Consider the following 26681-nt stretch of genomic DNA (forward strand, 5'->3'; position numbering starts at 1 on the left):
CAACTAGAAAACTCAGAGAAAATACAAAAAACAAACAAACAAACAAAAAAAACCCAAGTATATGAAAGGAATCTATAAAAGTTTAAAAAAAAATTTAAGAGAAAGCAGCTGCAAGGGAATAAATTTCCCACTTTTTTCTGCTCAAAAGCTCTATTCTGACGTTGGTCTCTAGTTGTAGGAGGCAGCTAAAAGTCCAATGCAAATCAAGTGTTTATGTCCAGATAAAACCAATCAATAGTTGTCAAGCCTAAAGTGACATACATGTTGAAATGATCAAAGGTTCATGTCAACATAATCAAAAATGTTAAAGCAACAATACTAACTAAAGCTAAAACTAAAGAAAAACACCTGCAATGAAAAGAGCTCTCAGTAGAGAAATAGGAAAAAAGAAACAAATGAAAATTTTAGAAATTAAAAATAACTGCTATTAAACTTTATTGTATTAATTCAAAGAGATGAATGGAGATGACAGAGGATATAATCAGTGAACTAGAAGATAAATCAACAATTATCCCATCAAGCTGGGTGTGGTGACTTAAGTCTACAATCCTAGATACTTTGGAGGCATAGATCAGAAAGGCCAGCCCAGGAAGAAGCTTGCAAGACCCCATCTCACACAATCACTGGGTACAGTGGCAGGGAAGCACGAATAGGAGCACTGTGGTCCAAGTTCAGTCCAGGAATACAGTGAGATCCTATCTAAAAAATAACCAATGCAAAAAACAAAAAAGAAAAAAACTAACACAAAAAGGGCTGATTGGGGCAGTGGCTCAAGCAGTAGTGCATCTACTAAGCAAGCATGAAACAATGAGTTTGACCCTCAGTACTGCCAGTACGAATAAATAAATTATCCCACCTGAAGAATATAAGTTAAAAAAGGAAAAAAATGAACAGAGCTCCCAGAAACTATGGAATTATAATAAAATGTCCAACATACATGTCACTGGGGTCCCCACCCAGAAAGAGGTGAGAGATGGAGGCACCAAAAACTTCTGAAGACATAATAGTCAGAAATATCTCTAAATTTGGTAAAAGAAATAAATACACATATTAAAGCAGCTCAGTGAACCACATATAGATAAACTTTAACAAAACCAGGGCTAGCCACAATAGAAGTTAAAAATCAAATACAAGGCCACAAAAGCCTTGATGGCAATTAGGGGAAAAAAAGTGGCACAATATAGTCTAGGAAATTATTTCAATGACCATGGGATTTCTCAGCAAAAACCACACAGGCCAGAATATAAGGGGAACATTTTCAAAGCTCTGGAAAAAAGAATTACCAACCAAAACTTGATATCCAGCAAAAACATCTTTAGAAGTTAGGGCAAAAAAGGTATTCTCCAATAAAGGAAAACTAAAAGAGTGTATCTTCAGAAGACCTGCTCAGAAGTAAGTTCTTCATATTCAAAGGAAATGACAGTAAAGGAAAACCTGGATCTTACGGAATAAAGAAAAACATCAGAAATGACACATATAATAGACATTTTTCCTCTTATACATGTTCTTTGAAATATGTAGGAAATTGTGACATTGACTGATGGGGTTTTCATGTATGTAGTAGTTATACATGTGGTAACTATAGCATAAGGTCAGTGGGATAAATTAAATAAAGGGCCTATCCTGTAGCAAGATATTCATATTTTACATGAAGTTGTGGAATATGTACTTTAAATAGTCTGTGGAGGTTATGTATGCATATTATAATCCCTAAAGCAACAACTTAAAAAAAAGCAAAGAAATATAATCAAAAAGTCAACAGACAATTTAAATAGAATGCTAAATTAAAAAAAAATCAAATTCCACTATAAGTAATAAGAGAACAGGGGAACAAAAAAGTAGAGAAGAAAAACAAAACAAAAGCTGTACCTAAATCGAACTGTACCAAAAATTGTATTAAATGTTCCCAGTCAACACTCCAAACAAAAAGCAAAACTTGACAAATGAAAACATGACAGTACTATAAGCTGTTTAAAGAAACAAACTTTAATATGAACCCATAGAAAGGTTAAATGTAAATTGATGGAAAAATATATATCGTGCAACCAGAAAGTATAAATAGCAAAAATGGATATTTTTAATAAAAAGGAAATTTCAAGACAAAGAATGTAACAAAGTGTTTAGAAGTTCATTCCATAATCATAAGAGAGAGAGTTATTTATGAGGAAGACATTAACAATTCTAAAATGTGCTGGGCGCAGTGGTTCACATCTGCAATCCTAGCTACTCCTAAGGCAGAGATCAGGAGGACTGCAGTTCAAACCAGCCTGAGCAAAAAGTTCATGAGATCCCATCTTCAACTAATAAAAGATGAGTGTGGTGACTCATTCCTGTCACCCGAACCCAGCCACATGTTAGTGTAAACAGGAGGATTGTAGTACAGGTGGGTTAGACTCCATCCCCAAATAACTAAAGCAAAAAGGGATGGGAGGCATGGACCAAATGGTACAGCACCTGTCTAGCAAGCGCAAGGACCTTAGTTCAAAGCCCAGTACCACCAAACAAAAACTACAGAAGCGCAACAGAAAAGAAACAAAAAAAAAAAAAAAAAAAAAAAATCTGTGCCATTCTTAGTAAATACAAAATCAACTGAAACTTTTGATAAATTAAAACCCAGCATAGATTAGAGGAAATATAGCAAAAATAGGCAGTCATCACTATGTACAATGGTCAAGAGTTATCAAACATTATGAAATGTGCATAAGCCTATTAATAGGCCTCAAGATAGATGAAGCAATAAAGAATCACATTAAAGAGAAGAATAAGAAATTCTAGAATTATAGTAGGTTAATACCACTCTCTCAGCAACTGACAGGCCATCCAGAACCAAAATAAAGAGTACTTAATAGAATGTATGCTAAGCAAAAAAAAAAAAACCCAAAAAACATGCATTCTCTGGTTGCACAGTATGTAATTAATTTAAGAAAAGTAACTGGAAAAATCCTAAATACCTGGACATGCACAATAGATTTCTAAATAATTCTTAACTCAAAGACAAAAATCAAGAAGTCAAATTTAAGATACAAAATGAATGACAACAAATACAGCAAATCACAATTTATAGGATGCCACCAAAGCAGAGCTGTGAAAGAAACTTATGGTTTTAAATGCTGTGCTAGAAGTCACCATAAGAAAACAGAAAGAGCAACAAGTTCAAATGCAACAGTCCACAAAAAAGACAAATAACACATAACCCTGCAACACAAAGCCAGTTTAGCATTCAAGTCAGTAAGACTCACCATATTAAAGGAAAGAAGAAAAAACTGATCTCAATAGATTCAGATTGATAATTTTAAAAATCTAGCAAACAAAGAGTAGCAGGGAACTTCTTCAAAGTGATAAAGGGATTTATGACAAACTTACAGCTAATATTACGTCTGACAGTAAAAGACTGAATTGCATGCCAGTGGGAACAAGACAAGGATGCCTACTTTCATCTCTTCTATTTAGCTGCACAAAGGTCATTAAAAAAGACCAAAAAGAAGAAACAAAAGCATTTCTACTACAGATAATTGTTTCCATTAAAAAAAAAAAAATTCAGGGCCTCTAAAAAACTGCAATAAGTAAATTAGCAAGGCTCTGTGATCCAAGTTAATATGCAAAAATTAATTAGAAAATGAATTTTTAAAAAATCTAATTTGTAACAGCACCAAATAACATAATACCTAGGACTAAATTCAGCAAATTATATCCAACTCTACACTGAACATTGCAGAGACAGTAAAGACCTAAATAAATGGACAGTCATGTTTATGAATTGGAGGAGAAAATACAGTTTAGATGTCAATTCTCTCTCCAACTGTTCTACAGATTTAGTGCAATCTCAGGGGCTGTGTGTGTGTATGCACGCATGTATGTATGTATGTATGTGTGTGTGCGTGTGTGTGTACATGCTCACTTATGTGGTACAGAGAAGTCCTGTAACTTCAACATTTCAGAATTAACCAAAAAACCCTGTACAAAGAATTCTTCCACTAAAAAACTACAATAATATATGATAAAAACTACACCAAAATATATGATAAAGTATGTAAGAGTGAAATGTATTGAAATCTCCTACTTAATGGATCAACAAAGTTAAGACTGAATGATAGATGTACTGAAGGATGGATAGATAAGTGCTAAAGCAAATATGGTAAAATGTTAACCAGAGAAATCTACATGGTCAATATAGAATTCTCTGTTTTTATACACTTACGTCTTTTCATAATAAAATACTAAGGATAACACACTATAGAAACAAACAAGGGCTGGATATATGGCTCAAGAGTAGAGTGCCTATACAATACCTGAGTTCAATTTCCAGTACCAGCACCAAAAAAAAGTATAGAAAGTAGAGTGCAAAGAAAAATTCTGGGAGGGGAGGCAAAAGAGAATGATAGAGGGAGTCAATTCAACTATTACATATTTTAAGAACTTCTGCAAATGTCACAATTGTACCCCAGTACAACAATAAAAAAAAAAAAAACATAAAAATTACAGAAAGAAAAAATTCTGTTGTCATTCTCAGTAATACAAAATCAACTTGAGTTCAAAGATAAACTTTTGACAAATTAAAACCCAGCTTAGATTACAGACAAATAAAGCACAGTAAATATTGGCGGTCAATACTATACCTAGTAGTGCAGGATTATCAAAATAACTACAAGCTAAAACTGGACATCCTAATCTGACTGATATGGGCAAAGCAAAGGAAGGAAAAAGCAAGCTCAAGAGGAAAACAGTAAGTAGATTACACAATACTTAGCATGGCCAAAAAATTAAACTGACCAATTAAGCCAAGTGCATACCATGGAGTACCAGGAATAGGAGTAGTAGCTACTGGCTTTGCCTTCTGGGCAGCCTTTTCTTCTTCAGTCATCTCCTCTTCTTTGGGCTCCTAAGGAAAACAATATTACTGACATTTACTTAATAACACAAAACAAGTAACAAAAATGAATTCTCACTGCAAATACTTCAAAGTGCAACCAACTCAAGGCCGACGCTAGAACAAGGAAAGAAGACCCTGCACACCAATTTCTTCTAAATCTGTGTCCCACAAAAAAGAGCTGAATTCCACATTAGCAGAACCCAGCAGCAGCAGCTAGTCCTATCTTACACACTTGCTAGCTGTGTGCTTAGGAGCAGAAATGGAGAATTATAATATAGAAAACTAGAGAAGATCTCTTTATTTAGAGTCATGTTCCTAATACAGGAACATGACTACCATTAGCCCCTCACTGAATAAAGGAAGCTTCCAAAACCCACTAAGTCTTTTGGTGTTAGAAAAGGAGCATATTCCCATCAGGATACAACAGTAAGGAGGACAGATAAGGATCTAACATATATCCAACACTCCTCAAATATGAAGCACTTCTAACTTTAACATGAACTAGTCTGCAAGTCAGGAGACTGGAAATTAGGTTTAAGTTCTGGCCCAAGACCTTTTCTATCTATGGACCTCAGTTCAGTATAGAAAGTAATTTAACACAACATTCAAGGGAAAAATTGAATTAGAAGCTTCAAAGAATTCTAAAACTTCAGAGATTAAAGTTGTAACAATTATTTTAAAATATGTTAAATAGATACTCAATTACAACAAATAAACTGTACCAATCAATTATGGTTGGAGCACAGGTTACCAGGTCACGGCCCTTTACCTCCTTTATCTCCTTTATAGGCTCTTCCTTAGGATCCTCCTCCTCTGTCTCCATTGGCAGAGGTTCTTCTGAGGGTTCTTTAATTGGCTCTTTAATCTTCTCATCTAATTTGTCTGTTAAAAAAAATCAAGACATCACTCAAATATTTTGATACAATTTTTAAAGTACTTTTGAGGAATAAGCAGTGGAGATATTCTCTTTCTAGTTGTTGACGATAAAGATAAACTGCCCTTCCTTGAAGTATCACTTATTTGAATCTTATGTAATCAGGAAATGCTCTAAAGACCTACTTACTTCAAAGGAGCATACAATCTTTCAGATCATTCATGTATTATTTGTGCTCATACACTTTGCTGAAAGGAGCAAGACACTAAAATATTTAGGAAGAGAGAGGCTTGTGATAAAGAAAAATGTGAGTCTCCTACATCTAAAACTCCAAGGGCAATTCCTTTTTCTTTACAACACACACAATATACCCATTCCTTCCTGATCAGTATTATCAACCACAATAGAGCAATGTAATAATTATACAACTTCTGGCAATAAAGTATGTATATATGTGTACTATATACATATATATGACTTTAATTTCTCCAGATGAAAAATGAAAAACATGTAAGAACTTTTTAAATACATATTTATCAATTAAGCAGAAATAATAATTCCATAACTGTAATTATAAAATCCCTCAAACATGAAAAGAAATTAACTCAGAATGTGCAATAATATTCTACTTACTATAGTTCATACTATGTCCCAAGTCATTAAAACTACTCTACCTTTTTCCTTCAGTTCTTGAGGTTTTTCCCAGGTTGATTCTAATGTTCTATTATTATAATAATACGTCTTCCCATCTGCTGTTTTATATTCAGTCCACTCAGATACTGCCGTTGCTCCAGCTAAGGTAGCAGGTGAAGCTGCAATAGCAACTTGGGGATGTATCATGGGTACAATAGGAGGGGCCATTCCTGGTAATACACCTAAAAAAAGAATAGTAAAAAATTAAATCCAAGAACTCTGTTACAATATAAAATAAAGCTCTACATAAGCTAAATCTTTCTATTAAATATCAATAAATGAATGACTGGTTGGAATAAAAACATCACCTAAAACTGTGAGTTAAATATCACTTAATTCTATTTCCCTGTTTTTTCTAATACTTATATTCCATTAGAAGCAGAAATTCAACCCAAGAAGTACCTTAAGAACAGTTAGAAATTTGGGTCTCCTTTATGACAATGTGAACATAAATTACAAAAATCATGGTACATTCTCTACTTATGAGTATCAATATATTTTTATCATTTCTCCAATTAAAAGCCAATTAAGGAGCCCTGAAAAAAAACTCTGCCAATGGAGAAATTTCTCAATCTCTAATGAAATGACAATCAACCTATTTACTTAGCATAATTCTCAAGCAAACCTATTTCCTAGTTCTAAAATGCTTAAAAGGGTATGAATAAGATTCTCAGTTGTGAAGTAAAATGACTAAGTATCCCTGTAGACTGCTAGTTTATTCTTTTCTTAAAAGAAAACAAAGAGTCTTTTCTTTCTTTTTTGTTTGTTTTGTTTGAGACAGGGTCACACGATATAGCCCAGTTTGGTCTCAAAGTCTTGATCCTCCTTTCTCAGACTACCAAGTACTGGGATTACAGGTGTGTACCAGCCCATCAAGGCTTCTAGCTTTTAAAAGATAAGCCAAAATTCATATTTTTTAGAAGACTGCTAAACAAGCTGGTACTATGTAAAGTACTACTAAAATAAGCATAGGTGAATCAAAATTGAAAGCAAAAACCTTGAATCTGACTTTCAGGTAGCTGTCTTACTACGATAACTTAGAATGCAAATATGTACAAATATTCACACACATATACTCAACTAGCATGCAAGCATAATCACATCACTTTACACATGGATATGATTTTTATATTTAACTTAAAAACACACAGCAAAAATAAAATTAAGTGTTATGAATATGAGAATGAAGTTGTTTACACTTATTACATAAATTAAGATATAAAGTGATCTGACCCTTTTTGTTTTTGTGAACCAAAGAAGCTAATACTACAGGCAATTGGGAAATTTAAGTGTTGGCCAAATATGACAACTGTATTTATACTACTCATTAAAAAGAAAAATATAAAAAAAATCCACTCACTAGGGCAAAAAAATAAATAAAAGGATAAACAACAACATTCACTACCATGCCAACTTACAGACAAAACAAACTAAGATGGTTTTAAAAATTACCGGTCTTGGTGGTAGCGACTGTCTTTACATACGGGCAGCTGACTATTTGCATCATTGCTACACCTGTAAAATGGATAAGCAAGCATAGGTTGGAAAGCTGCCATTGTATGTCGGCTACCACTGGGATTCAGGGAAGTAATTTACCACTACAATTTAGAATGCTATTTCCAATAAAAAAAGAAAGACCAAGAATGGAATAAAATTTGTTTGACAGTTTGTGGGAACTGGTGTCAAATCTAATGATATTAATTCTAAATTATAACAATTACCTGCCAGCCTGATATTTGAAGGAGCCTCAAGAGTTTAAATTCAATGAAAGAAAGCCCCTTCATTACACACATGTAACAAATTCTCACATGGGATGTTTTCCCACAGGACAGCAAACCCACACTGCTGTTGCTCAGATGCCAGTGAAAGGCAGATGCAGCATGGCACTGACAAGATAGATTGTCTATGCTGGTGCTAAGCTGAACTACATGCAGAAGCTGAGGCATGGGGCACAACTATGCAGAAGTAGAAAAGGAATAAGATAGAAAAAAGAGGGGTGAAAAGGATAAGAAAATAAGATATGAAATGGATCCAAATATCCCACTACAAATAACAGTTTAAATAAAAGAAAGGCAAAGATGAAAGAGAGTTGCATTCAATTAAAGACAAAGTATCCGTATTTAGTGTGCCTGCTCTAAGGAGCATGAGCTTGGTATGTGCTCTGGAGGCAGGCTGAAACTGAGAAACACCCAGCCCCTTTAGTATTATTAATGAGTATACAGACTGATGGCTGCAGTCCTACCATTTAAGCTGGCTAAAGTAGCACTTTTATTAAAGAAAGGGTATTACATACAGTTCTGAGAAGACCATTGATGGATTGTAATGGTGATAAGTATAAAAGGAAAAGCTAGAAAACTAAGACTGATTGAAGAAATTCAAAATTGAATGTGAGCTTTAAAATGTTGAAAGGAAAAGGCTGAAGGTTGAAGAATGTACGAGAAATAATTTTTACTTTTTATTTTTCTTAGCTAGAAAAATGAAACTCAGTTTGGTACCCATAAAACTAAAAATGGTAACAATAAACTACTTTCCTGCTAAGGGAGAGGAAAAGAAATCTCTCCTGAGAGACTAAAATTAAAGTTAAGACCCTAGTTTGCAAATAATGTAACTATGTTCACACACACACATAAAAAAATACTGCCAATGTTTGAAAAATGCCTTTAATATTGTAATCACCGTTTTCTATAAAGAATATAAAGGCTAGACTCCTTATTAACCCTTAAACTAAAAACACTATCATAAAAGCATATCGAGTACATTTGTACGTATAGCTATTTTTTCCCTATGTTGAAAGAAAATTCATGTGAAAAATCCATTTGGTTAGGAAGCTACATGTATGCATTAAGTTTAAGTTAGTATAAATACTGCCACCTGCAGGACCATCAAGCCCATTAAAACAGCACTAGAAATTCAATTCTTAGCTTATGTGAACATTATTTCTCATAAAGTATTCTCCAAAAGCATCCTCTAAAAACTAACTTTCATTGCAAACTTAGAACAAAATCAAGTATGTTCATATTTAGACTTAACTGCCATTGTTAAAAATGAATTGGACCAATGAAGAGAACTCTTCTATTTGACAATAGAATATAGTCAAACATATAGACAATGCCAAAAAGTCCTATTTCTTCTCATGCTAAAAAACTGAAGACTTTCTCTGAAGATATTCCATGCATACCCATTAATGCTCATTAATTAACCACATATTTAAATTCCTAACCTTTTTTTATTTTGAGGGTTTATTTTGGGGTTTGAACTCAGGGCCTCATGCTTTCTAGGCAGGCACTCTACCACTTAAGCCACATACCTCCAGCCTCCTAACCTTTTAAAAAAAAAAGAACTTTTGTCCCAATTTTCTTACAACTCTGCCTTCAAATTATGCTCTATTAGAAAATTTCTTTTGGCACTTTTGATAATTCTGATGTCAATGGCTATAAGTTTCTTAAAATTCCAAATAAAATTTTAGCTTTAGAAGCAGAAATCCTATAATCTCAATTTGCCCATTATTCCTTCTTCTACTCCTTCCTTGCCTCTTGTTTGATTATCTCTTAATCACCCTCATTTTCAATAGAATTTAAGGCTGGCAAGATAAGAACATATAAACCTTCCTATTCCCCTTTACAGAGTTGAAATAAAACAAGAAAAAATGGAAAACTTATTGTATGTAACACCAAAGATTTGGAGAGGAGAAATCTAATTCTTTCTTGTCTTTATCACTAGAACAACTTGTAGAAATTAAGAGAAACATGAGTAACATCAATATCAGAAATGATTTGTTTCACTTTCTATAAGACACTAGCTCCTTCTCCACAAATCTTGGTATCTTGGATAAAATCTTAAAACTGCCAAATCAAGTTCTCTTCCAACTGACCTACAAAGTGTCATTTGTATCAGCTATTTATTAAATGTCTTTTGCTGACAAACTTCTATACCTACCACTTTGATTAAAAATCAAAAACCATCTTTAACGATAGGACGAGAGACAGGGAAGAATGTGTGACATCAAAATGCAGCTACAGTAGAGGGATTTTACTGGGACATAATTCCACTTTCCACAGAAATGGTATTTTGTTTATCTGTCCCTTTCACCCTCTCTCTGATTCTTGTAAGAACCTCTAGAGTAAAACAAAAAGTCCTTTCAGATGGCCTTCCAAGTACTTCAACAGCACTATCATGCTGTTCGTCTTCTCGCTACAGAATGAACAACCCAGCTCCTTCCAATCATTCAAAATCTACAACTGGTCCTGACACTGTCCTTAAGACTCAATCTGAGCAAGATTTCAAGAAGTAGTTATGGCAAATGCTAAGCTATTCTCCACCTGTCATTTAGTTTTCTACAAGTTATATTCAAAGGAATATACCCAGCTGCTTATCTTAAATTTAACTTAGGAAAAAAGTGTTTCCTAGTATTTCTGAAAGCAATTTTTGTTTTCTTCTTGTTTTATTTTTTTTAATTGTTTTATATTCATATGTGCATTCAAGGCTTGGGTCATTTCTCCCTCCTGCCCCCACCCCCTTCTTCTTGTTTTTAAATGATTTTTCTTTTCTTTCTTTCTATCCTTTTCTTTCTTTGTGTATGTGTTTGTGTGTGTGTGTGTGTGTGAGTGAGAGAGAGAGAGAGAGAGAGAGAGAGAGAAAGTGGTGTTTGAACTCAGGGGTTCATGCCTGCAAGTCAGGTTTTCTCTTGCTTAAGCCACACCTCCAGTTCATTTTGCTCTGGTTATTTGGAGATGGGGAAGTCTTGAACTATTTACCCAGACTGGCCTCAAACCTCTATCCTCCAGATCTCAGCCTCCCCAGTAGTTAAGATTACAGGCATGAGCCACCAGTGCCCAGTCAATTTGAGTTTCTTAAGCATCACACATGGGGCATTTAATTATCTAACATGACATCAATAATGTATAAAAAATTTTTCTATCAAATGAAAACACTAGTTCTTAAAACTTCTGATTCTTTTGTGGTTAAGGTTCCTTTTCTGACACAAAGAAAACAGACAAGTAGAGTAACAGTGATAATTAAGCTGTGGCAAATTTAAAAAATAGCTGTATCACAACTCTTTTTACACAGAAACTAGTACAATTAAATGGCAGTAACAGTGAGAGGAATGTGAAATTGAGAGACAGAGGCCAACATTCTATTAATCCTTGCTACAAAGCTGCCCTATGAACCTGACCTCTCTAAGATATATTTTCACCTATAACACAAGAATGAATCATGGGTCAAGGATTAAATAAATGCATTTCACAACAAATGTACTCAAATGCTGAACAAAATCACTATTTAATCCCTATATTAAGAATTCTACTCCACAATTTTTAATTCCTCTCTAGTCTTTACAGTTTCTTATAAAACAGTAAGACATACAAATTTACCATAACGATAAAAACTTTTAAATGATACATGTCATACTTCACAAATGTTACAAGGGAACCTTCTTGTTTGTTTAATATGAATTTGTACACAGTTAAGTGACTCACATTGTCTTCCCTGCAAAATGTGATTATTTAAGAGTTTGGTATCTAGACGTGGAGGGGTCAAATCCCAACACTACTTGTTAGGACTATGACTGAGGGCAAGTAATTTAAACTGTCTGTATCTACCTCCTGAGATGGTTGTGAAATTTAAAGGAATCAATGAATGCGTAGTGCTCAGAACAGTGCTCTGTGTAAAAATCATTCTACTTGTGTTAGCTACTATGACTTGCGATTTCTCAACCTCATAGACTTAATCCTTTAAAAAAATTACATTTAGAACATATTTACATGAAAAGATGATCATTTTTAGTTCACTAAGGCTATTACCAAAGGAAGTGTAGCTTTAAATATGACTTTAATTTTAAGACATGTAAACAACAACAAAAAAATGACATTTACTAAAACTTAAGAGAAAATATTGCAGTTAGCCATGAATCTTTCAAAAACGTTTCAAACAAGTAAGATTCAAGGCAAATTTCAAATGCAACAGACACATGAGAACAAATTGACAATATGAAAACAAAGCTGAAAAAACAATTATAATCTATTTGTTTACCTGGAAGTGGAATTGGCATGCCAGGAAGGGGAACACGAAACGGAGGTACCATTACTGGTGGAAAAGCAGGTATTGCAGCTGCTGGCTGAGGTACTGAATGAGGAACAGCAGGAGGTAACGTCTGGGGGTGCGGCTGGGGAACGGTTTGCACAGGTGTGGCTGTAGGAGCAGGAGCTGAAACACTAACTGTAGGCGTGGCAACTGAAACAGCAGAACTTGGGGTCTGATCTTGTGTTGTGGGTGCTGATGAAAGATAAAACAAAAACATGTATCACTCCTTCATAAACCATTTTACTGTATTTATTCATCATTCACTCATTCACTAAGTATTTAAGAGCCCATTCCATGCACTGCAAGAAGTCTTCAAGAAGCTTAAAAATAGTCAGCTAAAAAGAAACATAGAAAAACTAGTACAAAGTGAAATGGGATAAATGTATGGGAGCATAAATTAAGACCCAAAGTTCTAGTTGTGGAGAGGATACAAAAAAATTTATAATGGAATGATGAGCCCTAAAAGAGTCAAGATCTTAACAAGGAAAAGGGAGAATGAAAGGAGAAAATAAGCAAATAGTGGGAAAAGTTTGAGTAAAGGAAAAAGTAGAGAGCAATATGGAATTGTTTGGAAAACTGAAGGTAAACAGTCAACTAGCGAGACACTAGGCATATCAACAAAACCAGTGAGTCATGGCTGGAAAGGTAGGTCTGAGACAGAAAGGAGAAAGCCTTGAGCAAAGAAGGCTAAGAAGTCTACACTTCACTGTGTGGGAAAAGGGAGTATTAATATACAGAAAATTATCTAGAATACACCAATATGTATGAGCAGTAATTACCTCTGAGTATGCCTTTCAATTTTACTATACGTGCTTTGTTAGCCTTTGAAATTCTTAAAAGAATGCATTCACATGTTATTTGCACGGTTTCATGTGTATATATGAGGAAAGACTAAAGGGTTCTGCATGGAAGAGTAATAATCAGTATTCATTTCATGAATTAACCTGGTAGTTTCATAGGAAGAACAAGAAGTGGGAAAATCAATTACAGTATTACCAGAACTGCCCAAGCAAAGAACAGAGGAGGAAAACCAAGATATGCAAATAACTAACGACTGGTATAAACAAATGGAGCCAAAGACAATTTAGGTTTCTCTTTGGTTATTTCAAAATTTAAAAAAAAAAAAAGTTTAAAGTTCAAGTCTATGTTGTAAGAGCAGGACAATGTAAAATTTAGAATGATTTGGGGTTCCACTAACACATTATTTTTAAAATACCGAAAATAAAAGAGTTCATCCCTATTAATCACATTTAAAATCAAATGACAGAAAAAATCCATTTTACACTTTTTTAACGTTTCAGTTCTGTATGTTATAAAACATTTTTGTTATTTATTTATAACTCATCTAGTTCCAATATAAAATTCATTTGGGCAATTCATTGGTAGTAAATAGTTCATTTTTTTCTTGATGTAAAGAAGTGTCAAACACTACCTATATTGGGCTAAGAATGAATGACAAAAACAGTGCTTTCCCAATTTTTAAGGGACTATAATTTTAAGTGAAAGCATACTATTTAATACAAACCATCCAATAATCCAAATGGCAATAAAACCTGTCAGCATCTACTTCCACTTCTAAAAATGATAAACTCACTTAGGCTGGGAAGATGTGAGCAATTTCATACTTGTTAATGAGGGACTCACCTTGGCTAAATAGACAGCAGGGCCAAACAAGTATCTTCAGGGCCCAGGAATGAATTGTTGGTCTAGCATAGACCTAGCCTTAGGGTACAGTATCATATTAATATAATTTTGTAACAGTGTGAAAAATACAAATTACATGCAACATTTGCCCAGTCCCATAACATACAGCATTTACCATTTGTCTACAATGGCTGAGAATACTCTTTCCAACTTCTCTGAAATGCAGATTTCATGATCACTTTTCATAAACTTGCACAAAGTGAGTATGCTCAATTAGGATTAAAACGTAAATCTTCTTCACTTTTAGTCCACGTACCCATAAATCTATACTATGGTTCATAGAATTAAATTTTAAATTATACCAATATTCAGGTAGTTACTAAAATTATGATCCAAATTACTACTGCTAGAAAATGAGTTTAGAAGGGTATCAAATCTCAAATGTAAAGGGTGATCAATGTAGATGTCAAAAAGTATTCACTCAAGCCACTCCTCTTACTTTCCAGCACAGAATTTTCTGAATTTCGTTAGTGGCACTGAATCATGAGAGGACAAAGATAAAAGAAACTAAAGAATTAGATGGAAAACTGGGAGAATGACGCCTAAGACTAGTGAGTAAATTCCTACTAACTCCATTTGCTAAAATAACTTGTAAAGCTCTCAACCTCAAAACATACTACTACCCAGTCTCAGATCTCAACAAAAAAAGACAAATGACTGATTGAATGGGTCAAAAAATATTAACACTTGTGTAGCAACACTTTATGTTACTGAATCATCTAACAAAAGCAAAAATACTCAGACACAACATAAAAATTGATGCTTACAGCAGTAACGAGAACAAGATTTTGCTATTTTTAGAATAGAGGCCTCTCAATCACTGAACAGCAGTGTTAAAAAAAAACAAAAAAGGAGCAAATGGCATTTTTAATACCATAGTTGGTAATCTCAAGAAAGTTAGGAGCACTTTGATACAGAAATGGAATATACATAGGATGATTAAATATTTGTAAAACCACCTCCTTTAAGGAAAAATGAAATACTATTAGTATTCCTTTCTAAGGAGTAGAAAATTTAAGCAGAGAAGAAAATTTAAGAAACAAAGAGCCTCCACATGAAGTACATTGCTTTTATTAATACCTTCCTCCCATTATCACCACAGGTCCACTGGCAGTTTCTGAAGCACCAAGGATATAAAAGGTAAAGACCCACAACCAGCTAGTTAGTACAACTATTACACTTCCATATTTATCTTAACTACAAAAGAAAACTTGTATGCATCTGTTGAATTATCAAAATGAAACTCCCTGGTACTCTCGACGAAATGTCAATTAAAATGTAAAATTTAACAACAGTAATTTTCAAAAAAGAAAACAAACTTGTAAAGCACTACTTCTATGTTCCTATTTCATACATTTTCCCCAGATAATCTAAAAAATACTAAGTAGCGTCTTAAAAACTGTCTCTATGTTTCAAGTTCTTACTTCTTCAGTTGTTTACCAATAAAATGAATTCGTGTTTGAATCCACTGATTTTCTCATATAATATTTTTTATTAATTTCTAAGTTACTAATGCTATCAGGGTGAATTATTTTGGTTTTTTTTTTAAATCCATTATCCAGATATAGTAAAATACAAATTACAACTACCCCATAAAGAAAGCTATTTATCTTCAATGCAGTATCATAAAAAATAATCAAAATCAGTAAAATAATTATTTAAATTCTTTTGGGCTCAGTCCCAGCATGCAGAGTAAGCAGCAACATTCATATACAAAAAATAATTAATAAACCCATTCCTCTCTCCATTCCTAAAATCTGCTATTTACAGATTCTCACCTTTTTGAAAAGACCTAACCTTTGGGCCTTTGTGACTCTGTACTTGAAAATTCTCTTTCCTTTCTGCCTGCTTTTATTACAATTCTTCTTTCATCTGCTTACATCCAATTCTATGATCCACTGAAAAGTTCCTCATGTACTGGAAAGTCTCCCCATTTCAACACTAACCAAAAAACTAGCACCAGAAAAATCTTCCAGAATACTGCATTTATATAGGCCTCTAGTGCTTGTCTCACCCATTTTGCTGGTTTGTAACACCCTTTGTAACATACCTATTAACCAATGTAAACTGACTCCTCTCAAGACTTTCCCAACTATGCCATAAACTACATTACCTTTCATTTACTCACTTTTCTTCATGCTGTTCTTGCTTGCAAACCTCATCAAATCCTATCCCACCTTCTTCACGATAAACCTCGATACCCCTGTAATCCACAATCTCATCTCTATTTCTCAAATTCTTACATCTTTTTATTTTCACTGTATAATTTTGCATGCTATTCTGTTTTGCATGTATTATTCTTGCCTATTCAGTAAGAAAAATTTGGAAATTATACAAGGTAGAGGTCAACATTTAAACACTTATTTTGCAAATAAGCAAAATAAGGATCACAGCATCTGTCATTAGTGTTAGCCAAGTTAAATACCTAACTCTGCGCTTGTACAATTTAACTTCATGAACTGCAACTAAGCAAAAAATTTCTTCCATTCATGCAAATTTCCCTTGGTCTAACTGAAAAGCTTTGATGCCAAACATTTTAAATAATTCCAAGGATAATACCAGAAACCCTAGGATCCTTTTAGAATGCAGCCCCTAAATAAAAACACATGCTAGGCTGGTACTCACTTGATACTGTCTGCGCAACCGAGGTGGCAGTTGTTGTGGTAGAAGTGGTAGAGGATGGGGTGGATGACGATGTTGAAGTGGATATTGCAGGTGCTGGACTACTGGTCGTAGGGGTAGAAGATCCTACCGCTTGTGCTTGCACTTGTGCCTGGGCCTGAGCTTGCGCCTGGGCCTGGGCCTGGGCCTGGGCCTGAGCCTGAGCCTGAGCCTGAGCCTGAGCCTGTGCCTGTGCCTGAGCTTGTGCCTGGGCTTGGGCCTGAGCTTGTGCCTGTGCCTGTGCCTGGGCCTGAGCCTGAGCCTGAGCCTGAACCTGCGCTTGGGCTGCAAGCATAGGCGTCAGTTCTGATTGCTGAATAACCTTAACTCCATCTGGCTTGGTCCATGCAGATTCACGTGTCCGAGCATTATAATAATAAACCTGCAGAGGAAGGGGAAAAAAAAAAATCACTGGTATCAGAGACTCTGACAACAATTAAAGAGAAAGTATACCAAAACAGATTATTCATGAGACTACAGATAATCCCCCCAAACAAAAAAGGAAAGCCAATGTTGTACTTTGTACTTTGTGCAGAAAGTTAACACAGCAGGCCTGAGATCACCATTCTTAGAAAGATCTGCTTAAAAAATTGGCCCTTGGCTCGAGTCTGTGAACTTGGATTTCAGAAGGATTGCCACCATGGCCTCACTAATAAGAACTGTTCACCATGCCTACACCATTTATGTAAACAATGCAGTCACCGTATGCTGAAAGTTTGCTTTCTGACAGTCTAGAATTTTTTTTAAGTGGTAGGCTGAGGTACTTATGTGACCAGCCTCTAATGAAAACCCTCAATGAAGACTCCTAGGCTCAGGTGAGCTTCAGGTAGAAAACACTTTACATGTAGAGGCACCTTTCCATTCTGGGGGAACTAAGACATCCTGAGTAATTCCTGGAAGTTTGTGTCTATTTTCTCTCATATACCTTCTTCTTTTTGCTGGTTTTGCTTTGTATCCTTTCACTATACGATGAACCCTGCTAGCAAATCCCCAAACCTGAAAATGTTCTTTAAGTCCTGTGACACATCTTTTAAAATACAAGTTTCCAGAATCACAGATAAATGTATATTAGCACTCTAGGCAATTTTGTGTAAGTGCAAGTCCAAGCCAGTCAGCTTTTCCTGGAGTCCTATCCCACCCCTTGCTTAACTGAGGCTCATTCTGAATTAACAAGGATACTGTGATCTCAATTTGCCGGAACTCTTAAGTTTTACTCTTTGGCCACCATGAAGGTAAGGTAAAATTTATTCTATGAATTACCTTCCCATCTGGAGTCTTATTTTCAACCCATATCTCCTCAGCAGGAGGCAGTGCTGGAGCACCAGGAGCAGTCACAGGAGGCATTCCTGGTGGAAACATCATACCCGGAGGAGGAGGCATGGTTCCCATGGGTGGAGGCATAAAAGGTGGTCTCTGTCAATTCACAACAGTTACAGTCACTTGTAACTACCTTTATTCCTTCCAGTTATTACTGAAGCTTACTCAAAAGTAAAGCACTATAAGAGCAAATAGCTTTAGTCTATTCAAATACATTCATCTGTGTGTAAGTGAAGTTTCTTGTAGCAAAAATGATTATTAAACTAACAATATATCAAACAAAGTATCAAAATACTAATAGTACTCAATTCTGAATTATAGCATCATGGGTAAATTTGGAATTCCTTATTTTTTATATTGCCTTTTCCACACAATGGGCATTAATTGCTTTTAAAAGAAAAAACTGATTTGTCTATCTTGTTTTTTTTTTTTTTTCCCTTTTTCTATTCTGTTTAAATGCAAGGCATACCAATGCCTTAGAACTCAACCACAATGGATACCAACCATGAGAGAAACACTGATCAAAATAACACAGTAAATTGATACAGGAAAGAGTAGGAAATACTCTGGAGTTAGTAGGTATAGGTAAGAACTTTCTCAACGAAACCCCAGCAGCACAGCAACTAAGAGATAGCATAGATAAATGGGACCTCATAAAGCTAAAAAGCTTCTGTTCATCGAAAGAAATGGTCTCTAAACTGAAGAGAACACCCACAGAGTGGGAGAAAATATTTGCCAGCTACACATCAGACAAAGGACTGACAACCAGAATATATAGGGAACTTAAAAAACTAAATTCTCCCAAAACTAATGAACCAATAAAGAAATGGGCAAGTGAACTAAACAGAACTTTCTCAAAAGAAGAAATTCAAATGGCCAAAAAACACATGAAAAAATGCTCACCATCTTTAGAAATAAAGGAAATGCAAATTAAAACCACACTAAGATTCCACCTCACCCCTGTTAGAATAGCCATCATTAGCAACACCACCAACAACAGGTGTTGGCGAGGATGCAGGGAAAAAGGAACCCTCTTATACTGTTGGTGGGAAAAATGGAAAATGGAAAAAAATTTGGAGGCTACTTAAAAAGCTAGACATTGATCTACCATTTGATCCAGCAATACCACTCTTGGGGATGTACCCAAAAGACTGTGACACAGGTTACTCCAGAGGCACCTGCACACCCATGTTTACTGCAGCGCTATTCACAATAGCCAAGTTATGGAAACAGCCAAGATGCCCCACCACCAATGAATGGATTAAGAAAATGTGGTATCTATACACAATGCAATTTTATGCAGCCATGAAGAAGAATGAAATGTTATCATTTGCTGGTAAATGGATGGAATTGGAGAACATCATTCTGAGTGAGGTTAGCCTGGCCCAAAAGACCAAAAATCATATGTTCTCCCTCATATGTGGACATTAGATCAAGGGCAAACACAACAAGGGGATTGGACTTTGAGCACACGATAAAAGCGAGAGCACACAAGGGAGGGGTGAGGATAGGTAAGACACCTAAAAAATTAGCTAGCATTTGTTGCCCTCAACGCAGAGAAACTAAAGCAGATACCTTAAAAGCAACTGAGGCCAAAAGGAAAAGGAGAACAGGAACTAGAGAAAAGGTTAGATCAAAAAGAATTAACCTAGAAGGTAACACCCACGCACAGGAAATCAATGTGAGTCAACTCCCTGTATAGCTATCCTTATCTCAACCAGCAAAAACCCTTGTTCCTTCCTATTATGGCTTATACTCTCTCTACAACAAAATTAGAAATAAGGGCAAAATAGTTTCTGCTGGGTACTGAGGGGGTTGGGGGGAGAGAGAGGGGGCGGAGTGGGTGGTAAGGGAGGGGGTGGGGGCAGGGGGGAGAAATGACTCAAGCCTTGTATGCACATATGAATAATAATAAAAAAAAAAACACAGTAATAACCAAGAGAAAAATTATGTATATACCTACCTGTTCTTTTCCCTAGAAGAAAAAAATTAGCTAAGAAAATATGTAACATATTCTATTTTTCATAAGAATAAAACTCATCACTGATGTGAACATCAGTAAATCTTAAAAATATAGTAATTATGTATCCTAATTTTGTGCTGCTGCATTGTCCTCTCGTGCTGGGGTTAAATCCAGGGCTATGCTCCACCCCTGAGCTCCCATCCTACATTTTAGTGGAAAATTAGCCAACTGAAATATAGTAGTTTTTTAAATTTCTCAGAGCCGTTACTGATTCAATAGTATCTCTGAAAAGGCCTTCATTCTCACTCTTCAATGACTACTGACACAATGTACAATCCCAAACCAAACAATTTAACTGGAATTGCTGTAGCTAATGTAGAAAAGTTGCTTCTTTTTCTAACATATACACGAGATCTCTTTAATGAGGATCCTTCAATAAAACATTTTCATTGTGCATAAAAATGAGTTTCAAAATTAAAAATATAATGATATTGGACATGACAGTTTAAAAAAAGATTTTAAAGGGATTAAAAAGATTTCTTTTATAATCTATAAATGGTATAAATTCAATTGCCTTAAACTGGATAATGGAACTAAAACTAGGTTAACAATATCAAACTATACTCCATTTTCCTAAATATCGTCTATTTCCATACTGTTTTTATTGGATTCAGTTTTATCTGTATTCAAGCATCAGCACAGAGACCCATGTTATATAAAATACACACCTCATACATCTCATGTATCCTTAGCTAGAAGTCATAAGGATTTAGTGTAAAACCACACAACTACCCATCAAGGCCAAGAACAGCATCACACTAGAGAACATTCCATCATATTTGATGGGTTACACTAGACAGTTACATTAGCAGCTATACTGATTACATTTTATAATATTCCACAAATAGGTTTTACTCTTAAATGCACAAATTAAGAACATATTCCCATGCAATAAATTTCCAGAGTCACTAGGTCAAAAAGCTGTATCTTTTTCTAATCTTGAAGCAAATATAAAACCTGTATCCCTCAAATAATACACCATTTCTTTTCCTATTTTTGTTAGTTCATTCTTAATTACCAAAGCTAATAAAAAGAAATGATACACTGCATTTTTACTTGGCTTCAGAGTTGCACAGGCTAAAACTAAGAAAGGATAAATACATATTTAAACAAAAAGAATACAATTGAGAGATGATACCATCTAACTTCTCAATTCAGGCAGTAAGTGCAAACACACAGAGAAGAATATAAGCCTCAGGTTAAAATGCCACAAGTTTTACTTAAAGAAATCCTATAACAAATCTTATTTGTCCAGTGGCTGTAGTCCCAGCTACTTAGGAGGTGGAGATCAGGAGGATCACCATTTACAGCCAGCATATGCAAAAAGTTAGCAAGACTCAACTGGGCACTGGTGGCATACGCCTATAATTCTATCTATCTTGGGGGGCTGAGATCAAGAGGATTAAGGTTTGAGGCCAGCCTGGGCAAATAGTTTGAGAGACCCTATCTCCAAAATAACCAAAGTAAAACTGGAGGTGTGGCTCAAATGGCAAAGTGGCTGCTTGGTAAGCACAAAACCCTGAGTTCAAACCCCAGATCGACCACAAAGGAAAAAAAAAAAAAAGATAGTAGGATCCCATCTGAACAAATAAGCCAGAGCTGATCAGTGACTCATTCCTGTAATTCCAGCTATGACAGAGGTGGAGACTGGATGACTGCAGTTCCAGTTTAGACCCAACAAACAGTTAGCAAGACCCCATCTCCACCAATGAAAAGTGGGTGTTATGGTACACACCTGTTGTCCAGGTTTCAAAGGAAGAGTAAATAGGAGGATTGCAGGCCAGGCTGGCCTGGACATAAAAGTGACTCTATTCAAAATATAACTAAAGCAAGCCAGGTGCCAGTGGCTCACACCAGGCAGAGATCAGGAGGATCACAGTTTGAGGCCAATCCAAGAAATAAAAGTGAGACTCTACCTCAAAAATACCCAAAACAAAAAAGGGCTGGCAGAATGGTAGAGCACCTGACCAGCAAGCATGAGGCCCTGAGGTCAAACCCCAAATACAACAACAACAACAAAAGTAAAGCACAAAGGGTTGGCAGCATGGCTCAAGTGGTACAGCACATGTCTTTCCAAGTGCAAGGCCCTAAGTTCAAACCCAAGAACTAAAAATAAAACTTTCTCTAAAATAGGAAAAAAAATTTCAGGAGAAAAAAATTAAAATATTGTGCTTACAAAATCTGTTGTCCCTTTCCAAATTCCATTCTACACATCATTTCTGGGGAGAAGAGTCATTCAGGAATATACACACACACACAAATACAATATACATGGATTTTATACTTACAATACAAATCACTGCAAACAAATCTCTTCCACTAACTTCCTTGAGATTTCAAACTTTTCTCATAAAGACGACAAGTTACTAAAGACAATTCAGAGAGCTGTCACAGAAGGTAAAATATACTCTATTGAATCCTAATTTTATATGAATATTTTCTGTCACCATCTAAATTACTTCCATCAGTACTTTAGGAGCAACATGTTAATAACAATATGTCTCTTTTGTCCCATTTTTCTATGAACTGAAACTGTTTACAAATGCAAAGTTTTAAGACAAAACCTGTATATGATAATGACATTGGTGCTAATGAAGAAATGGCAGCCTCTGTATTCTTTACCTGGAGGTGCGGAGGACCCATAGGTGGAGGTATCCCTCCTGGAGGAGGCATTGGTGGCATATTAGGATCAAACGGAGGGCGTCCAAAGGGTGGCCGAGGTGGTGGAGGAGGGCCTCGCATCATACCGAAAGGTGGAGGAGGCCGCATAAGAGGTGGAGGGCCTCGCATCACTGCATTTGGTGGGGGAGCTGGGCCCCGGAACCTCAAGGCCTGCTGCTGAGCCATCCTGTGTGGGAAAGGAGCAAATAAATTTCTTCTCAACTTACAGAAGAAACGGTTACTAAACCCTAATTACATTAAATTTAAAGACTCTTAAATGAAAGCAGAGTTGGAACGCCATCACTTTCCAACTCTGTAAAAAAACAGATCAGTAAGAATGACTAAGGAATGCCAACTCTAGAGAGAAATTTGGATGAAATTTAGACAGTCTTAAAATGTCTCCCACCACATTGACTTAGTCACAAGGTAGGATTAAAAAACAACAACAACAACAACAAAAAACTCTATAATAGGCAAATTGGGCAATACCTTGACCAAATAATCAAAATTACTATCATCTAAGAACAGATGAATAACATGTGACTGGCAGGGATGTATCACCTATTCCAGCCAAGCACATATAGTCTCAATCTAATAATGAGCAAACATTAGACAAACACAAAATGAGGAATGTTCTAGGAGAAAGTAGGGAATGTTCTTCAGAAATGATAGCCTACAATCCTAGCTACTAAGGAGGCAGAGATTAGGAGAATTGTGGTTTGAGGGCAGCCCGGGGTAAAAAGTGAGATTCCCGCTCAATAAGCTGGACATGGTGGCAACATGTCTGTCATCCCAGCAACCCAGGAGGCCACAGGCAAGAGGATCAAGGTTCTAGGATGGTCTCAGACAAAAAAGCAAAATGCTATGTGAAAAATAACCTTTAAAAAAAAAAAATCAATCAATCAATAAGGGCTGGGGACGTGGCTCAAGTGGTACAGTGCTTGCCTAGCAAGCCCAAGGCCCTAAGTACAAGCCCCAGTATGGTTAAAAAAAAAAAAGATAAAAAAGAAATGTTGGTATTTATACAGAAAAGACAAAGAAGACATTAAAGAAAGCTAAAGAGACACGATGACACAATATTAACTCTAAACCAGATTCTGCACTAAAGGAAGGAAATGCCATAAAGGACATTACTGGATCAAATGACAAATCAAGTATTCTATCATAAATTTATGAAGTTGATTAAAGGGCTATAGTTAAGTATATCTCTATTCTTCGAAAATATACACTAAAATATTTAAGGATAAAAGGCCACAAACATATGTATTTTACCTACCAATGATTCAGTTGCCTTGTTTTTTTTGTCTTTTTTGTTTTGCTTTTTTTTTTTTTTCTATTTTTTCCTTTTGTTTTTTTTTTTTTCCCGGTGCTGGGGACCGAACTCAGGACTTTGCACTTGCCAGGCAAGCACTCTTCCACTGAGCTAAATCCCCAACCCCCCTACCAATGATTCAAAATAAAAGATCATGCATGCAAATAAAGCAGAAGAGGTAAAATAGTATGTGTTCTGTTTATTTCAAAGTCCTTCCAAATACAAAGTTTGTGGAAGAAGTAGTTTATGAGATTGCTGGTATTAAGCCTCTCATCCTAATGTATTTTCTCCATGGCATTTAAACAAATAATACTATAATCAATAGTATTATTTACCTTTATGAAGTAAACTGAGAGTCATTTAATCATTGTAGCAATCCTATGAGACAGATACTATTACTAACCTCATTTTACAGGTGAAGAACAAGGGCCCACTGAAGTAACTTGCCCAAGGTCATATAGTGGTTTAATGGTAAAGCCATAATCCAAACACAGGCAGACAGCTCTTAAATGCTATGATGTCAGATAAGCTCCTTCAGAGTAGGAATTCTGTTCACTTTTGTATCCCCAGCAAATAGTTAGGTCTAGACATAGTAGGGTTCAGTAAGTATTTGTTGCATAAATGAATGAATGAATACCATGGTGATATTGTACCCAAGCTCCCTTACTGGTAGGATATGTAGCATTTTATAATAATTATATTTACTATAGCAGAGTATGGTGGCATATGCTTGTGATCCCAGCTACTCTGATGCTGAGGCAGGAGAATCACAAGTTCTAGGGTAGTCTGGCAACACACTGACACCCTGCCTCCAAAACAAAAGTGTATATATATTTATATGAATGTGTACATAAGCACACATTTTTAAAAATATGTATAAAGCTTTTACATATACACACACACGTATATATACACATATGTACAAATAAAACTGTAACTGCCATAGTCAATGTACTTGTTTCTCCAGTAGCTACTTTAAATCTCTGTATTATACATGCAATCCACATTTCTGCACTCAAGATTAATGATTCCATTCTTCATGTATATTTAAAAATAATCACTCTTATAGTCTCTCCTCACCAGGCTGAACTCTGCAACTTTCCTACATTTTTCAACCTGTTGCTTATGATTACCCTTTGAACCTTCTCAAAATTTTCCATACCATAGTTTAATTTTGACACAGAATAAAATCCTAAGAACCAATTTGCCTTACAGGAGAACAACAGGACTGTAACAAGTACAAAACTACCATACCAAGTATATTTGATCAAATTTGCAAGTAATTCTGTACTCCTAAGGTTAGGAAATGAGGCAAAAACACTGGTTGCAAAAGGGAATAGAGATTGTATTCCCTTGTATTTGAAAAAGAAGGTCTTTTTCAAATGATATACACCTCTAATAGGCAGCCACTGTTACTTAAGAAATGTCAACATGTAGGGGACCAAAATTCACCATCAAGGATTGTTTCAGCCTTAAACTAACAATGCACCTTAATCTTAGATTTCCTTTCAAACTACCTCTCGTCTTCAAAACAATTTACAATATTTCTTCCTCAGGAATTTCACACTTCTTGCTTGGAGCCTTAAAGTTAAGCATTTAGACTCTGGAATCAAGAAAAGTTGCGATTGGTGAAGTGGCTCAAGTGGTAGAGTGCCTGCCTAGCAAGTGTGAGGCTCTAAATTCAAATCCCAGTACTAACAAAAAGGACACAGTATAAAGAAGAAAAGTCCTATCAGAGTCCAGCCCTGCTTTTCCTTGTCTGGCTAGTTACATAATTTCTGAATCTGAGGTTTCCTCAGGTATCAGTGAATGGGGACTAGAAATAAAAGTTACCTTCGACTTCTGTTAAATGCTCTTATCCTTGTGAAACATTCAGGACGGTACCCAGTACATATAAACTATTTTATCATTACTTTCAATCCCCTACAAAACCAACACAGGCTTTACTGAACAGCCTAAAGTTATCATTTTCTGCCATCAGTTAGTATAGACATGTGCTAATCTCTTTGCATACACTGCTTCATCACAACAACCTCATCAGTACCTGCAGTGAGGACTAAATGAGCTTTACCAAACATATTTTGTAAAACCTCTCCTTTTTTCTCAACATTTTTATAGGGCAGTTTTTTTAATAGGGTACTTGGACCAGCAACTAACACGGAAGTGCTATATAAATACTAGTTACTACTATTATTGTTGCTATGTTACTAAGTGTTAGATGGCATTACTGTGATGTTAGTTATCATCATTATCTAACTACATGAGGCCCCAGAAAACCTGGCCCTTCTAACCTTATTGACTCTAGTCTTTCAGATCATCAAACACACCCGTCAACTTTATTAGTTTGAAGCTTCTGTGCTTATCATTCCCACTGTCTGGCATGCTTACCCCAGATCTTTGTATGACTGGCTCCTCATTACTCAGCCTCACTTCAAATGTTGCCTCAAACAACAACATTGCCTCAAACTGTTCTCTAACTCCAGCC

At 35.5% G+C, this 26681-nt stretch overlaps 1 protein-coding gene across 5 annotated transcripts in view; it reads right to left on the bottom strand.

Annotated features, from left to right (window-relative positions):
- The window catches only part of Tcerg1 (transcription elongation regulator 1), a 56932-nt gene that overhangs the window by 27114 nt on the left and 3137 nt on the right, over nucleotides 1-26681 (bottom strand). For 3 of the 5 annotated variants that reach the window (XR_012449015.1, XM_020161095.2, XM_074076725.1), the window contains exons 2-9: nucleotides 22846-23071; nucleotides 18144-18296; nucleotides 16848-17265; nucleotides 12468-12710; nucleotides 7890-7952; nucleotides 6419-6619; nucleotides 5640-5752; nucleotides 4791-4879 (exon numbers count right to left, since the gene is read on the bottom strand). Coding sequence is in view for 4 of the 5 variants with exons in the window: in XM_020161095.2 (XP_020016684.2) it covers nucleotides 4791-4879; nucleotides 5640-5752; nucleotides 6419-6619; nucleotides 7890-7952; nucleotides 12468-12710; nucleotides 16848-17265; nucleotides 18144-18296; nucleotides 22846-23071 (1506 nt within the window). In the remaining variant the exon portion in view is untranslated. The remainder of the gene's footprint in view (nucleotides 1-4790; nucleotides 4880-5639; nucleotides 5753-6418; nucleotides 6620-7889; nucleotides 7953-12467; nucleotides 12711-16847; nucleotides 17266-18143; nucleotides 18297-22845; nucleotides 23072-26681) is intronic. The other 2 variants (XM_020161097.2, XM_020161096.2) reach the window with 1 other exon arrangement.

Source organism: Castor canadensis, chromosome 6 (assembly GCF_047511655.1).
Source record: "Castor canadensis chromosome 6, mCasCan1.hap1v2, whole genome shotgun sequence".
NCBI classification, from domain to species: domain Eukaryota; kingdom Metazoa; phylum Chordata; class Mammalia; order Rodentia; family Castoridae; genus Castor; species Castor canadensis.